Source organism: Somniosus microcephalus, unplaced genomic scaffold (assembly GCF_052327205.1).
Source record: "Somniosus microcephalus isolate GS21.2 unplaced genomic scaffold, FLI_Smic_1.0 scaffold37, whole genome shotgun sequence".
NCBI classification, from domain to species: domain Eukaryota; kingdom Metazoa; phylum Chordata; class Chondrichthyes; order Squaliformes; family Somniosidae; genus Somniosus; species Somniosus microcephalus.
In genome coordinates, this window is record NW_028225224.1 from 266074 (window position 1) to 282034 (window position 15961).

General features: G+C 49.4%; 1 protein-coding gene across 1 annotated transcript in view; it reads left to right on the top strand.

Annotated features, from left to right (window-relative positions):
- The window catches only part of LOC147083853 (uncharacterized), a 123470-nt gene extending 121020 nt beyond the window's left edge, over nucleotides 1-2450 (top strand). Inside the window, exon 4 of the mRNA XM_085980092.1 lies at nucleotides 1177-2450. Within this exon, the coding sequence (XP_085836218.1) occupies nucleotides 1177-2284 (1108 nt within the window). The 3' untranslated portion in view covers nucleotides 2285-2450. The remainder of the gene's footprint in view (nucleotides 1-1176) is intronic.
- The last annotated feature ends 13511 nt before the right edge of the window (nucleotides 2451-15961 follow it).

Genomic DNA, 15961 nt, shown 5'->3' on the forward strand with positions numbered 1-15961 from the left:
AGAGCGGTTTCTGGGGCGCGGTGAATTGTGGGTGCTGCGGCCACCATTAGTCAACAGCTGTGGGGAAGAGTTTTATTGCAGGCTGACGGAAGGTAGGTCCCTGGCCGCCTGTGTAGGTCTTTTTGTTGCTTCAGTTTGAACTGGAGTGGAGATGGAGGAGGAGCTGCTGGGTTTAACCCCCAGTACTTCTGAGCCCAGGAGGACCCAACAGTTTCCAATGTGTGACAGTCAAGGGAGGTGGATTCTGGGGGAGATTAGGTTGTTACACAGACACTCTCCCTACAATGTAAAAGAATATTGTTTTCGGAATAAGTATTTCTGTAGAGGCTTTTAATCCATTTTACATATACAGATTTGTTTTAATTCATTCTTGGGATGTGGGCGTCGCTCGCAAGACCAGAATATGTTGCCAATCCCCATCTTCCCGTTGAGAAGGTGATGGTGGGCCACCTTTTTTTAATTCATTGATGGGATGTGGGCGTCGCTGGCTGGCTAGGCCTGCATTTAGTGCCCATCCCTAATTGCCCTTGAGATGGTGGTGAGCCACCTTCTTGAACCGCTGCAGTCCATGTGGTGAAGGTACTCCCACAATGCTGTTGTGTAAGGAGTTCCAGGATTTTCATCCAGTGATGATGCAGCAACAGCGATATATGTCCAAGTCAGGATGGTGTGTGACTGGGACAACTTGGAGGTGATGGTGCTCCCATGCACCTTCTGCCTTTGTCCTTCTAGGTGCTGGAGGTTGCGGGTTTTGGAGGTTTTGTCAAAGTTCTGGTCGAGTTGCAGATGTATAAAGTCCATCTCCTTCGCCCCCTCCCACTCCCACCTCTCTCTCTCTCCTCCCATAGAGACCAGAGGCCCAGACCAGGTGGCAGATTCCCTTCACTGACGGACATTAGTGAACCAGTGGGATTTTATGACAATCCGGCAGATTTCATGGTCACTTTTTTTCTAGTGCCGGCCCCACAAACAACCAGATTCATTGAGCTCAATTTCACAACCTGCCTCTTTAGTGGGTTCTCTCTCACGCTCCCTGTTTAAAATTCATTTTACAGGGTATTAGAAGGGGAGGATTTGCAGACAGGAAACTCAAACCAAACATCACGTCAAGATCTGACAGTCACTCGATTCATCAGGAACTGAATATCATCGGCCTTTGAATATGGAAGCAAAAAGCACCGTTCACACCGGGGAGAGGCCGTTCACCTGCTCCGAGTGTGGGAAGGGATTCACTAATTCATCACGCCTGCTGAGACACCAGCGAGTTCACACTGATGAGAGACCTTTTAACTGCTCGGACTGTGAGAAGTGCTTTAAAAGTTCCGGGGCACTGATACACCATCAACGTGTTCACACTGGGGAGAGACCGTTCAGGTGCTCGCACTGCGGGACTGGGTTTGGGCAGTCATCTGACCTCACTGTACACCAGCGAGTTCACACTGGGGAGAGGCCGTTCACCTGCTCCGTGTGTGGGAAGGGATTCACTCGCTCATCCCACCTGCTGACACACCAGCGAGTTCACACTGGGGAGAGGCCATTCACCTGCTCCGTGTGTGGGAAGGGATTCGCTCGTTCATCCACCCTGCTGATACACCAGCGAGTTCACACTGATGAGAGCCCTTTTAAATGCTCGGACTGTGGGAAGTGCTATAAAGTGTCCGGGGAACTGATACGCCATCAACGTGTTCACACTGATGAGAGACCGTTCAGGTGCTCTCACTGCGGGACTGGGTTCAGGCGATCATCTGACCTCACTGTACACCTGTGCACTCACACTGGGGAGAGGCCGTTCACCTGCTCTCACTGCGGGACTGGGTTTAGGCAGTCATCTGAGCTCACTATACACCAGCGCACTCACACTGGGGAGCGGCCGTTCACCTGCTCTGAGTGTGGGAAGGGATTCACTCGCTCATCCCACCTGCTGACACACCAGCGCACTCACACTGTGGAGAGGCGGTTCACCTGCTCTGAGTGTGGGAAGGGATTCACTGAGTCATCCCACCTGCTGACACACCAGCGAGTTCACACTGGGGAGAGACCGTTCACCTGCTCTGAGTGTGGGAAGGGATTCACTCAGTCATCCACCCTGCTGACACACCAGCGAGTTCACACTGGGGAGAGGCCGTTCACCTGCCCTGAGTGTGGGAAGGGATTCACTCAGTCATCCCACCTGCTGAGACACCAGCGAGTTCACACTGGGGAGAGGCCGTTCACCTGCCCTGAGTGTGGGAAGGGATTCACTCAGTCATCCAACCTACTGACACACCAGCGAGTTCACAAGTGACTGCAGGGATTGGATTCTGTTGTTGCTGCTGTTAATCACATCCAGGACTGAACCATGTTCATTCTGACAGGTGGGGATTGTTTCTGCTGATATTAATAAGTCCGGGAACTGGGCTGGAGTTTAATATTCTGGATAGATGTCAAATAAATCAACTTTGTGTTAAACACATTGTTGCAGATTTTCTTCTTTCCCACCTGAGTGTTTAGCATCACCTGGCTGGAGCTCAGAAAGGACAATCTGGGGGAGGATCGTACGGTGGGAACAGAACTCCAGCCTGGACACAGTCCTTCAGGGCCACACTGAGAGGGGCAAATGGCACTTTGGTCTTTCTCGTCTCTCTTCACTGACAGCAAAGTTGCCGTGCGGGTTAATCTCGAGGCGTGTGAGAAATGTGTCCCAGCTGCTCTCTGCCATGGTTTAGAGCTCCTAGACATGGAACTGGAGGCTCCTTTACGAATGTAGCCCAGTGCTTTTTATTTAATGGCCTTATTAACCTGTGTTGCTACTTTTAGTGATTTGTGTATCTGTATCCCTGGAACCCTCTGCTCCTCCAGCCCATTTAGACTATTAGGGGGAAATTCGGTGGCGCCCCCTTTGGGTCGCTAACGTCACCGGGGCTAATTTTAGCGCCCTGAAAAAGTTAGCGCCCCTGCGCATTAAATTCAGTGGTAGCGCCCCAGGCAGGAGGCGGGGTGGTAATGGAAGCGCGCCCTTCCCTCTTGAGGTGCTACCAGTGAATTTCACGGTGCTTTGTGTAACGTCGCCATACCCGTCGGCACATAGCACCGTGTCATAGCAGACCTCCCTCCCTGATTAAAGGGGAGGGGCCTAGCACTGCGCACACCGGGGCCCTGCTGGGCCACTGGGGAACGGGGTGTTGGATCAAGAGGAGCGCCGGGCTGAGAGATCGTGGCCGGCACCCTGAAGAATAAAGGGGAAACATAGAAGATAGGAGCAGGAGTAGGCCATTCGGCCCTTCGCGTCTGCTCCGCCATTCAATGAGATCATGGCTGATCATCCAAATTCAGTACCCTGTCCCTGCCTTCTCCCCATATCCCTTGATCCCTTTAGCCTTAGGAAATATATCCAACTCTTTTTGAATATATTTAATGAACTGGCCTCCACCGCCCTCTGTCGCAGAGAATTCCACAGGTTCACCACTCTCTGGGTGAAGAAATTCCTCCGGATTTCAGTCCTAAATGGCTTACCCCTTATCCTTAGACTATGACCCCTGGTTCTGGACTCCCCGGCCATCATAAAAATCCTTCCTGCATCTAGTCTGTCCAGACCTGACAGAATTTTATAAGTTTCGATGAGATCCCCTCTCAATCTTCTAAACTACAGTGAGTATAATCCCAATCGACACAATCTCTCCTCATACGTCATTCCTGCCATCCCAGGTATCAGCCTGGTGAATCTTCGCTGCACTCCTTCCATGGCAAGAACGTCCTTCCTCAGGTAAGGCGACCAAAACTGCACACAATACTCAAGGTGCGGTCTCACCAAGGCCCTGTACAACTGTAGCAAGACATCCTTATTCCTGTACTCAAACCCTCTTGCTACGAAGGCCAACATACCATTTGCCTTCTTAACTGCCTGCTGCACCTGCATGCTTACCTTCAGCGACTGGTGCACAAGAACACCCAGGTCTCTTTGCACTTCCCCTTCTCCCAATCTATTGCCATTCAAATAATAATCTGCCTTCCTGTTTTTGCCACCAAAGTGGATAACCTCACATTTATCCACATTATAGTGCATTTGCCATGTTTCTGCCCAATCACCCAATCTGTCCAAATCGTACTGGAGTTTCACGACATCCTCCTCACAGCTTACCCTCCCACCCAGCTTTGTGTCGTCTGCAAATTTGGAGATATTACATCCAATTCCCCCATCCAGATCATTAATATATATTGTGAACAGCTGGAGTCCTAGGACCGATCCTTGCGGTACCCCACTAGTCACTGCCTGCCACTCGGAAAACGACCCGTTTATTCCAACTCTTTGCTTTCTGTCCACCAACCAGTTCTCTATCCAGGTCAATACCTTGCCCCCAATCCCATGTGCCTCAATTTTGCACGCTAATCTCTTATGTGGGACCTTATCGAAAGCCTTCTGAAAGTCCAAATACACCACATCCACTGGTTCTCCCTTATCTATTTTACCAGTTACATCCTCAAAAAATTCCAGTAGATTAGTCAAGCACAATTTACCTTTTGTAAATCCATGTTGACTTTGTCCGATCCTGTCACTGCTTTCCAAGTGCTCTGCTATTACATCTTTTATAATAGACTCTAGCATTTTCCCCACGACCGATGTCAGGCTTACCGGACTATAATTTCCCGCTTTTTCTCTACCACCTTTTTTGAATAGTGGGGTAACATTAGCTACCCTCCAATCCATGGGTACTGTTCCAGAGTCTATCGAGTTCTGGAAGATGACCAGCAATGCATCTACTATTTCTAGGTCCACTTCCTTAAGTACCCTGGGATGTAGATTATCAGGCTCTGGGGATTTATCGGCTTTCAGTCCCATCAATTTTCCTAACTCCATTTCCCTACAAATACTGATTTCTTTCAGTTCCACCCTTTCATCAGGCCCTATGTCCCCCGGCATCTCTGGGAGGTTATTTGTGTCCTCCTTTGTGAAGACAGAACCAAAGTATGAATTTAGTTGGTCTGCCATTTCTTTGTTTCCCATTATAAATTCCCCTGATTCTGACTGCAAGGGACCTACGCTTGACTTCACCAATCTTTTTCTCTTCACATATCTATAAAAGCTTTTACAGTCAGTTTTTATGTTCCCTGATAGCTTACTCTCATATTCTATTTTTCCTTTCTTAATTAATCCCTTTGTCCTCCTTTGTTGAATCCTAAACTGCTCCCAATCCTCAGGATTATTGCTTTTTCTGGCCAATTTATATGTCATCTCCTTGGATCTTATGCTATCCCTAATTTCCCTTGTTAGCCACGGTTGAGTCACCTTTTTTGTTTTATTTTTATGCCAAACTGGGATGAACAAATTCTGTAGCTCATCCATTCGGTCTTTGAATGTTTGCCATTGCCTATCCACCGTCAACCCTTTGAGTGCCATTCCCCAATCAATCCTACCCAACTCGCTCCTCAGACCATCGTAGTTTCCTTTATTGAAATTGAGGACCCTAGTCTCTGAGTCAACTACTTCATTCTCTATCTTAATGAAGAATTCGATCATATTATGATCGCTCAGACACAAGGGGCCTCGTACAAAATAAAAAGTTGCCGCCTGACACCTGCCCTTTAAGTGGCGTCGCCATGGTTGCAGGAACGACCCCTGACCCTGTCAGACATATCGTCCAGCGATAGGTCAGGGGTCGCAACCCAAGGTTGCAGCCGGGGTGCTGCGCATGGCGATGACGTCATTGCCGGCAGTGCAGTGCCGCGGGGCGCTACCGGCTACCGCCACCGCTAACCTCCCGCTGATTATCACAGGAGGCACAAAGCAACCCAATTTCACCCCCTTGTCCAAGTAGTGAGTGGCCTCCATATTCTTCCCACCAAAACACACCACCTCACACTGACCTATAGTGAAATTCATTAACACACCACCTCATACTGATCTACAGTGAAATTCATTTGCCAATTACATGCTCATTCTGAAATTTATTAATGTCTTCTTGCATTTTGTCTTCCTCAGTATTAACTCTACCTCCCAATTTGGTGTCATCGACAAACTTTGAAATTGTTCTTCTGATTCCCGAGTCCTAATCGTTTATGAACAACAGTGATCCCAGCACCGATCCCTGTGGAACTCCACTTCCCACCTTTTGCCAGTCTGAGTAGCTGCTCCCAACCCCATCTCTCTGTTTTCTGTTTTGTGACCAGCTTGCTATATCAATAAACAGTATGTAAGATCGACAAGATGACCAAGGTCAGGCCGTGTGGAGTGAAGGGCCCGGCAGCAGAATGAATGGAAAGCTGGCTACAAAACAGAAATCAGAGGGTTGGAGTTAAGGGAAGTTTGTTGCGATCTTTCCATCCATTCTGCTGCCTGGCCCTTGACTCCACATGGCCTGACTGTGGTCATCTTGTGGACCGTACATACTGCAGACACAGTGCACCAGTGGTGGAGGAGGTGGATATTGAGTCCTGTGGCAGGGGCGTCCCTGACAGGGTTACAGATCCTTCAGCCACTGGAGCAACATGGAGGCTCTTGTTCGGGGCCTGAGGCCCACCCTGGGTGTTTGTAAAGCGGATAATGTTGAGTGTTTTAATAATGGGGCTCGGGGCCTACCTGCAGTTTATTAATCTCCCGACCCCGCTCCCGCCGACCAGCAGCTCCGCCCGGCGACCGCGCGGGGCTTTCTTTGTAAAGTCAGTGAGGGAAACATGACCCGGGCCCACGGCCTGATTGACGGGAGCTTCTGACCAATAGGGAGTGAGCGGGGTGGGTCCTCCAACCAATTGGGGAGCCCGCGGGGCGGGACTTGTGCCGGCTGATTGATCCGCAGGGCAGCGAGTTTCTCCAGTCCCTTGTTCAGGGCCCGGGGCCAGGGGAGGCTGTGGGCCTTTATTCCCCTCATTGGACACAAGGCTCTTTGGCTCACAACACACTGGCTCAGATTGCAATACAGACTTTTTTAATTCATGAATAAAAGCAGATAAACCTCGTGCTTCTGTGGCACAAACTTTTTAATATTTGGGAGTAAAAGTACAAGTTTTTGTCCCTCTGGGGAATTTGTTATTAGTTTCAGGAAACAACAACCACTTGTATTTATAAAGCGCCTTTAATGTAGTGAAACATCCCAAGGTTCTTCACAGGAGCGTTAGAAAACAAAATCTGACACCGAGCCACATAAAGCGATATTCGGGCAGATGATCAAAAGCTTGGTCAAAGAAGTAGGTTTAAAGAAGGAGAGAGAGGTAGAGAGATGGAGAGGTTTAGGGAAGGAATTCCAGAGCTTAGGGCCCAGGCAGCTGAAGGCACGGCCACCAATGTGGAGCGATTAAAATCGGGGATGCTCAAGAGGCCGGAATTAGAGGAGCACAAATATCTCGGAAGGTTGTAGGGGCTGGAAGAGATTCCAGAGATAGGGAGGGGCGAGGCCACGGAGGGATTTGAAAACCAGGATGAGAATTTTAAGGATGAGACACTTGAGGAAAAGCAGGGAGTGGGGGAGGGTCAAGCCCTTATGGGACAGGGTCGCTAATTCTGTTCTGGGACAGTTACTGGGACAGACTGTATCTCCCCTCTCCTCCACACAGGGATTTGTGGGAGTTAAAGGGACAGTAATTCTCCTTGTTTTGCGAGATTGTAATTAAAAGGACACTGCTCTGAGATGGCTGCGAACTTTTAGTTCCGCCAGCCTTTCTAAAACATCTTCCTTTTTTGAGGATCTGTGTGAACAGGCTGGTGACTCAGCAGGTGGGATGAGCTCTGAAACATCTTTGCACAGTCAGATCATTTAAAGGGTCTCTCATCGGTTCTGGGGCAGGAGGGATCTGGTTAACAGTGATCACAATATCATTAGGTTTAAAGTAGTTATGGAAAGGGACAAAATAAAATCAGCGGTGAAAATACCCAGCTGGAAGAGAGCCAGTTTCAGTGATTTGAGAAGGGATCGAGCACAGGTGGACTGGAAACAAAGATTGTCCAGGAAAACAGTGAATGACCAATGGCAGGCCTTCAAGGCTGAGATAGTTCTGGTACAAACCAAGCATAAGGAGGAAAGATGGGCCATCCAAAGCTGGAGCTCCCGATGACAAAGGATATAGAGGTTAGAATAAAACAGAAAAAGGAGGTTTACGACAAATGTCAGGTACAGAATACAGTCAAAAACCAGGCAGAATACAGAGAGTGCGGGGGAAATTGAAACAGGATATAAGAAGGGCAAAGAGAATATGAGAAAAGATTAGGGGGTAACATAAAAGGGAAAAAATCTTCTATAAACGTGAAAAGTAAAAGGATAGTTAAAGGAATGGTGGGGCCGATCAGCGACCAAATAGGAGCTCATCATAAGAACATAAGAAATAAGAGCAGGAGTCGGCCATTTGGCCCCTCGAGCCTGCTCCGCCATTTAATGAGATCATGGCTGATCTGATCTTGGGCTCAGCTCCATTTCCCTGCCCACTCCCCATAACCCATCACTCCCTTATTGTTCAAATATCTGTCTATCTCCACCTTAAATGTATTTAATGACCCAGCCTCCACAGCTCTCTGGGGCAGAGAATCCCACAGGTTTACGACCCTCGGAGAGAAGAAATTCCTCCTCATCTCAGTTCTAAAAGGGCGACTCCTTATTCTGAAACTGTGCCCCCGAGTTCTAGATTTCCCCACGAGGGGAAACATCCTCTCTGCATCTACCCTGTCGAGCCCCCTCAGTATCTTATATGTTTCAATAAGATCACCTCTCATTCTTCTAAATTCCAGTGAGTATCGGCCCAACCTGCTCAACCTTTCTTCATAAGACAACCCCTTCACCCCAGGAATCAATCTCGTGAACCTTCTCTGAACTGTCTCCAATGCAAGTATATCCCTCCTTAAATAAGGAGACCAAAACTGCATGCTAACTTTTTGTGTTTCATGAAAAAGGACCCCTAGGTCACTCTGTACTGCAGCATTTTGTAATCTCTCTCCATTTAAATAATGATTTGCTTCAGTACCCTGTCCCTGCCTTCTCCCCATATCCCTTGATCCCTTTAGCCTTAAGAAATATATCCAACTCCTTCTTGAATATATTTAATTAATTGGCCTCTACTGCCTTCTGTGGTAGAGAATTCCACAGGTTCACCACTCTCTGGGTGAAGAAATTCCTCCTCATCTCTGTCCTAAATGGCTTACCCCTTATCCTTAGACTGTGACCCCTGGTTCTGGACTCCCCCGCCATCGGGAACATCCTTCCTGCATTTGACCCATTTATCCTGACTCTCTGTTTTCTGTTAGTTAGCCAATCCTCTATCCATGCTAATATATTACCCTCAACCCCGTGAGCTCTTATCGTGTGCAGTAACCTTTTATGTGGCACCTTATCGAATGCCCTCTGGAAATCCAAATGCACATCCGCTGGTTCCCCTTTATCCACCCTACTCATTACATCATCAAAGAACTCCAGCAAATTTGTCAACATGATTTCCGTTTCATAAAACCATGCTGACTCTGCTTGACTGTATTATGATCATACGGAGGCAGAGGGTGTGGCTCAGGTACTGAATGAGTACTTTGCATCTGTCTCCACAAAAGAAGAGGATGAAGTTAATGTCGCAGTAGAGGAGCGGGGAGTAGAGAAATTGGATAAAAATGGATAGAAAGGAGGTGCTAAATAGGTTGTCATCACTCAAAGTTAACAAGTCACCCGGTCCAGATGCGATGCATCCTAGGTTGCTGAGGGAAGCTAGGGTGGAGATAGCAGAAGCTCCGACCACAATCTTTCAATCTCCCTCAGATATATGGGATTGGTGCCAGAAGACTGGAGCATAGCAAATGTTACACCCCTGTTTAAAAAAGGGGAGAGGGATAAACCTGGTAACTACAGGCCAATCAGTCTAATGTCAGTGGTGGGTGAACGACTGGAGACCACTGTCAAGGACAAAACAGGCCAACATCCCCAGCATCGAAGCTTTGACCATGCTTGTTCAGCTCCGATGGGCGGGTCACATTGTCCGCATGCCCAGTACGAGACTCCCAAAACAAGCGCTCCACTCAGAGCTCCGACACGGCAAGAGAGCCCCAGGTGGGCAGAGGAAACGCTTCAAGGACACCCTCAAAGCCTCCTTGAAAACGTGCAACATCCCCACCGACACCTGTGAATCCCTGGCCCAAGACCGCACAAAGTGGAGAAGCATCCGGGAAGGTGCCGAACACCTCGAGTCTCTCCGCCGGGAGCAAGGGGAAGCCAAACGCAAGGAGCGCACATCAACCCAAGCACCCCACCCACCCGCCCCTTCAACCACTGTCTGCCCCACCTGTGACAGAGACTGTAGGTCCCGCATTGGACTCACCAGTCACCTGAGAACTCATTTTTAATGTGGAAGCAAGTCATCCTAGGTTCCGAGGGACTGCCTAAGAAGAAGATATAATTGGAGTAAGACTTCTTTACTCCTGTACTCAAATCCTCTTGTAATGAAGGCCAGCATAGCATTTGCCTTCTTAACCGCCTTTCATGACCACCGGACGTCCCAAAGCGCTTTACAGCCAATGAAGTACTTTTGAAGTGTAGTCACTGTTGTAATGTGGGAAACGTGGCAGTCAATTTGCGCACAGCAAGCTCCCACAAACAGCAATGTGATAATGACCAGATAATCTGTTTCTTCATCATGTTGATTGAGGGATAAATATTGGGCTCAAAACACCGGGGATAACTTCTTCGAAACAACACCACGGGATCTTTTACGTCCACCTGAGGGGGCAGACGGGGACCTTGGTTTAACGTCTCATCCGTAAGACCGCACCTCCGATACTGCAGCGCTCCTTCATTAGTGCCCCTCTGTCAATGCGGCGCTCCACAGTACAGCCCCTCCGACAATGCGGCACTCCCTCAGTACCACCCCTCCAACAGTGCGGCGCTCCCACAGGACAGCCCCTCCGATAGAGCAGCACTCCCTCAGTATTGCCCCTCCGACAGTGCAGAGCTCCCTCAGTACTGACCCTCCAACAGTGCGGCACTCTCCCAGTACTGCCCCTCCGACAGTGCGGCGCTCCCTCAGTATTGCCCCTCCAACAGTGCAGCGCTCCCTTAGTACTGCCCCTCCGACATTGCGGCGCTCCCTCAGTACTGACCTTCCGACAGTGCGGCTCTCCCTCAGTACTGCCCCTCCGACAGTGCAGCGCTCCCTCAGTACTGCCCCTCTGACATTGCGGCGCTCCCTCACTACTGACCCTCCAACAGTGCAGCGCTCCCTCAGTACTGCCCCTCCGACAGTGCAGCGCTCCCTCAGTACTGGCCCTCCGACAGTGCAACGCTCCCTCAGTACTGCCCCTCCGACAGTGCGGCGCTCCCTCAGTACTGCCCCTCCGACAGTGCAACGCTCCCTCAGTACTGCACTAGAGTGTCAGCCTCGCTTTATGTGCTCAAGTCCCTGGAGCGGGATTTGAACCCACAACCTTCTGACTCTGCTATCCACTGAGCCACAGCTGACTCCAGTCTTTTACACAGTTTCATCATAACTTCCTTGCTTTTGCACTCTACGCCTCTCCTAAAGCAGGGGAGTTATGATGAATTGTTAAACAGTTTTTTTTGCAGAGTGACCCAGGCTGTGTGTAGGAAACAATTTTGCATTTGAAAGAAGCTTGTATTGTGAAGCTTGTGCCCCTTTGCCAGGCCCGCTGCCTGCGGCCCCTCTCCCAGATTCCAGCCCCAGCTCTGTGCTGACTGAGCTGCTCTCACCTGGGGACAGCGCGTCACAATCGGCCCCAGCGCACCTGAGCTGGAAACCAAGGTCCCGCCCCCTTGCCGCGCCACCATTGGTTGGAGGACCAGACCGCCCAGTTCAGTCCTCCCAGCTCAGCCCGCTTCCTATTGGTCAGCGCTCCCGTCAGTGAGAGGCCCGGGCCGGCCTCCATCCACCTGAATGGGCCTCTTCCTCTGATGGCGTCACAATCGGGCCCCAGCCCACCAGTACGATAGCAAAATACTGCAGATGCTGGAAATCCGAAATAACAACAAAAAATGCTGGAAAAACTCAGTAGGTCAGGCAACATCCGTGGAGAGAAATTTGAGTTGACGTTTCAGGTTGAGACCCTTCTTCAAAACTGAAAATAAAATAAAACAGATCGAAGGCAGTGCTGCGATCGAACAGAAGAACTAAAAGAGACAATAAAAGGTATTCGAACCCAGACGAGATGGTAATAGGCCAGTGGGAGACAAAAGGCAGCTGAGATTAGGTGTGAAGTGTACTGACAGGTAAGAGACAGCTGCCAGGTGGGAGAGAGAAACAAAAGGAAAGGGGGAGGGGGGGTGCGGGGAAAGAGACCCAAAACAAAGGGGTGGAAAAAATTATAAGTAAAAAGGTAATAGGGGCCGAGGTTATGATCTGAAATTGTCTTCCGGTCATCTGTCATTTTAATTCACCGCTCCATTCCCACTCGGACCTCACCGTCCTTGGCCTCTTCCATCGTTCCACGGAAGCTCAACGTGAACTCGAGGAACAGCACCTCATCTTCCGATTAGGCACTTTGCAGCCTTCCGGACTCAATATCAAGTTCAACAATTTCAGATCATAACCTCGGCCCCTATTACTTATAATTTTTTCCACCCCTTTGTTTTGGGTCTTCCTTCCCCCCCCCCCCTTTCTGTTTGTTTCTCTCTCCCACCTGGCAGCTGTCTCTTACCTGCCAGTACACTTCACACCTAATCTCAGCGGCCTTTTGTCTCCACCGGCCTATTACCATCTCATCTGGGTTCGAATACCTTTTATTGTCTCTTTTAGTTCTTCTGTTCGATCGCAGCCCTGCCTTCGATCTATTTTCCTTTATTTTCAGTTTTGAAGGGTCTCAACCCGAAACGTCAACTCAAATTTCTCTCCACGGATGTTGCCTGACCTGCTGAGTTTTTCCAGCATTTTCTGTTGTTATTCCCAGCCCACCAGCACCGGGGAGGAAGGTCCCGCCCCCTAGCCGCACCACCATTGGTTGGAGGACCAAGCCGCCCAGTTCAGTCCTCCCAGTTCAGTCCTCTTCCTGTTGATCAGCGCTCCCGTCAGTCAGAATCACATTGCTCCGGCTCACTCCGGCCCCCCCCCACGCGGTGCAATCCACTCCGTTCGGCGTCCGCAGAGGTCCCGCCCGCCTCTCAGGTTTGGTTTTTCTCGTAGTTTACTTCATAATCTCGCTCTCCGCTCCCCCCGTCACCTCAATTTAAATTGCTTCCCCAAACACTTTACTCTACCCCGGCCGCTGATTCCGCCTCTTCCCCAGGCCCGGCCATCCGTCTGCCACCCGGAGGCCCCGCGCAGGCGCACTGGCAGCCTCGTGTTGTGGTGAGGGGGCCGAATGAGCATGCGCGGCCCCGCCTCTCCACATTTAAAGGGACATCCACCCCTCCACATTTAAAGGGACATCCACCCTCTCCCCTCCACATTTAAAGGGACAACCACCCCCTCCACAATGAAAGGGACACCCACCCCCTCTACATTTAAAGGGATGCCCACCTTCTCCACATTTAAAGGGACTCCCGCCCCCCTTTCATTGTTTCTTCAGATTAAACAAAGAAGAAACATAGAAGATAGGAACAGGGGTCGGCCATTTGGCCCCTCGAGCCTGCTCCGCCCTTCAATGAGATCATGACTGATCATCCAAACTCAGTGCCCTGTCCCTGCTTTCTCCCCATATCCCTTTAGCCTTAAGAAATATATCCAACTCCTTCTTGAATATATTTAATGAATTGGCCTCTACTGCCTTCTATGGTAGAGAATTCCATATGTTCACCACTCTCTGGGTGAAGAAATTCCTCTTCATCCCTAAGTCTAAGGATAAGGGGTAAGCCATTTAGGACAGAGATGAGGAGGAATTTCTTCACCCAGAGAGTGGTGAACCTGTGGAATTCTCTACCACACAAGGCAATTGAGGCCAATTCATTAAATGTATTCAAGGAGTTAGATATATTTCTTAAGGCTAAAGGGATCAAGAGATATGGGGAGAAGACAGGGACAGGGTACTGAATTTGGATCATCAGCCATGATCTCATTGAATGGCGGAGCAGGCTCGAGGGGCCGAATGGCCTACTCCTGCTCCTATCTTCTATGTTTCTATTTATCTGTTCAGCCTTGGTCAGCCTGCAAAAACTCTGAAATGTTTAATAATGAAATCAGGGAGTCAAAAAGCTGAGGTGAGGCAGTTTAAAAAGACAGTCCCTGACCAGAGATTGCTGGATGCTGACACTCGGTGCTCACGAGGGTAGAATGTCCCATTCCCCAGGCACGGACATCCAGCACCTCGATCACAGCAACAATTCACAAAACAATGGCAATATAACTTGGAGCAGAGACGGTTAATTGGAGTTGTGATCGAGGTGCTCAAAATTATCAGGGGTTTTGATCGAGCAAACAAGGAGAAGCTTTTGTCACTGGCAGGAGGGTCGGTAACGAGAGGACACAGATTTCAGATCATTGGCAAAAGAATCTAGAGAGGAAATGAGGAGACTTTTTTTACTCAGCGAATTGTGATGATCTGGAATGCACTGCCTGAATGGGAGGTGGAAGCAGATTCAGTAGTAACTTTCAAAAGGGAATTGGATATATACTAAAGGCAGAAATTTGCAGGGCTGTGGGCAAAGAGCAGGGCAGTGGGACTAATTGCATCGCTCTTTCAGAGAGGCAGCACCAGCACGATGGGCCGAAAGGCATCCTACTGTGCTCTATGATTCTATAACATCAGCTTCTCTCTGCTCACTAGTACTGAGAGAACAGGGAATAATCTTTAAATCCAGCCCAGTTATTGGGGGCTCTTAACATTAACAAGCCCCAGTTGCCTGAATTAACACGGTTCAGTCCTGGATGTGATTAAAGGCATCGGAAACAGTGGAATCGAACCACCGCAGTCACACTGTGGACACTCTGGTGTGTCAGCGGATGGGATACACCAGGGAATCCCTTTCCACACACTGAGGTTGACTCTAATGATCGGGAGTCCCAGGGTTTCGGATACCAGATAATCAAGCTCACAAGAACACAAATTGTCTCTCCAGACTTTATTAAGAGCGCTGCATAACACAGATCGGGTGATAATTCCCTCAATCTGGAGAATAGAAGTACAGTGGATTCGCGCGCGATCTTCTCGAGTCTGTTCCAACTGACAACGGCTTAAGTGGCCTGTTCTTATACACAAGCTTGGTTACCGCTCAGGAAATGGGATTGTTTGGACCCGTCTGTTGACCGCCTCCTGAACTCCTGCTAACTCAGGGAATTTAGTCCATCTGTGACCAGACTATAACCACAAGCCCATCTGGTTATCACACCTATACGGTCCATGAGGTTATTATCAGATTCACACCCAGACGTTGTGCCTTCACTTGTCTGGCACTTCATCCCATAACACGGGTACAGGGGCTCAGTAATGTTTCATTCATCAGAAAAAGACAAAGTACAACAACATACTGGTCAGCTTAACAGAATCTCATCATATTTATGGGGCTATAAATAAAAAAGTCACTAATAAATCCAGGAGGGAATTCAGGAGAAACTTCTTTACCCAGAGAGTGATGAGAATGTGGAACTCGCTACCACAAGGAGTAGTTGTGGACAGCTTTAAGTTCCTCGGAGTCCACATCACGGAAGACCTTTCCTGGTCCTTCAATACCTCCTCTCTGGTGAAGAAGGCCCAGCAGCGCCTATATTTCCTAAGGAGGCTGAAGAGATGTAACCTGTCACCCCTGATCCTCTCTAACTTTTACCACTGCACAATAGAGAGCATCCTGACGAACTGTATCACAGTATGGTATGGCAGCTGTAGCTACTATGACCGGAAAGCCCTGCAGCGGGTAGTCAAAACTGCCCAACGCATTACCGGCACCCGGCTACCGACCATAGAGCACATATACCAGAAACGCTGTTTACGGAGGTCACGGTCCATCACCAAAGACCCTACCCACCCCAGCCACAGTATGTTCGCCCTCCTGCCATCTGGGAGACGCTACAGATGCATTCGCACCCGTACGACCAGATTTAGGAACAGCTTCTTTCCCAGGGCTGTCATCCTACTGAACTCCAC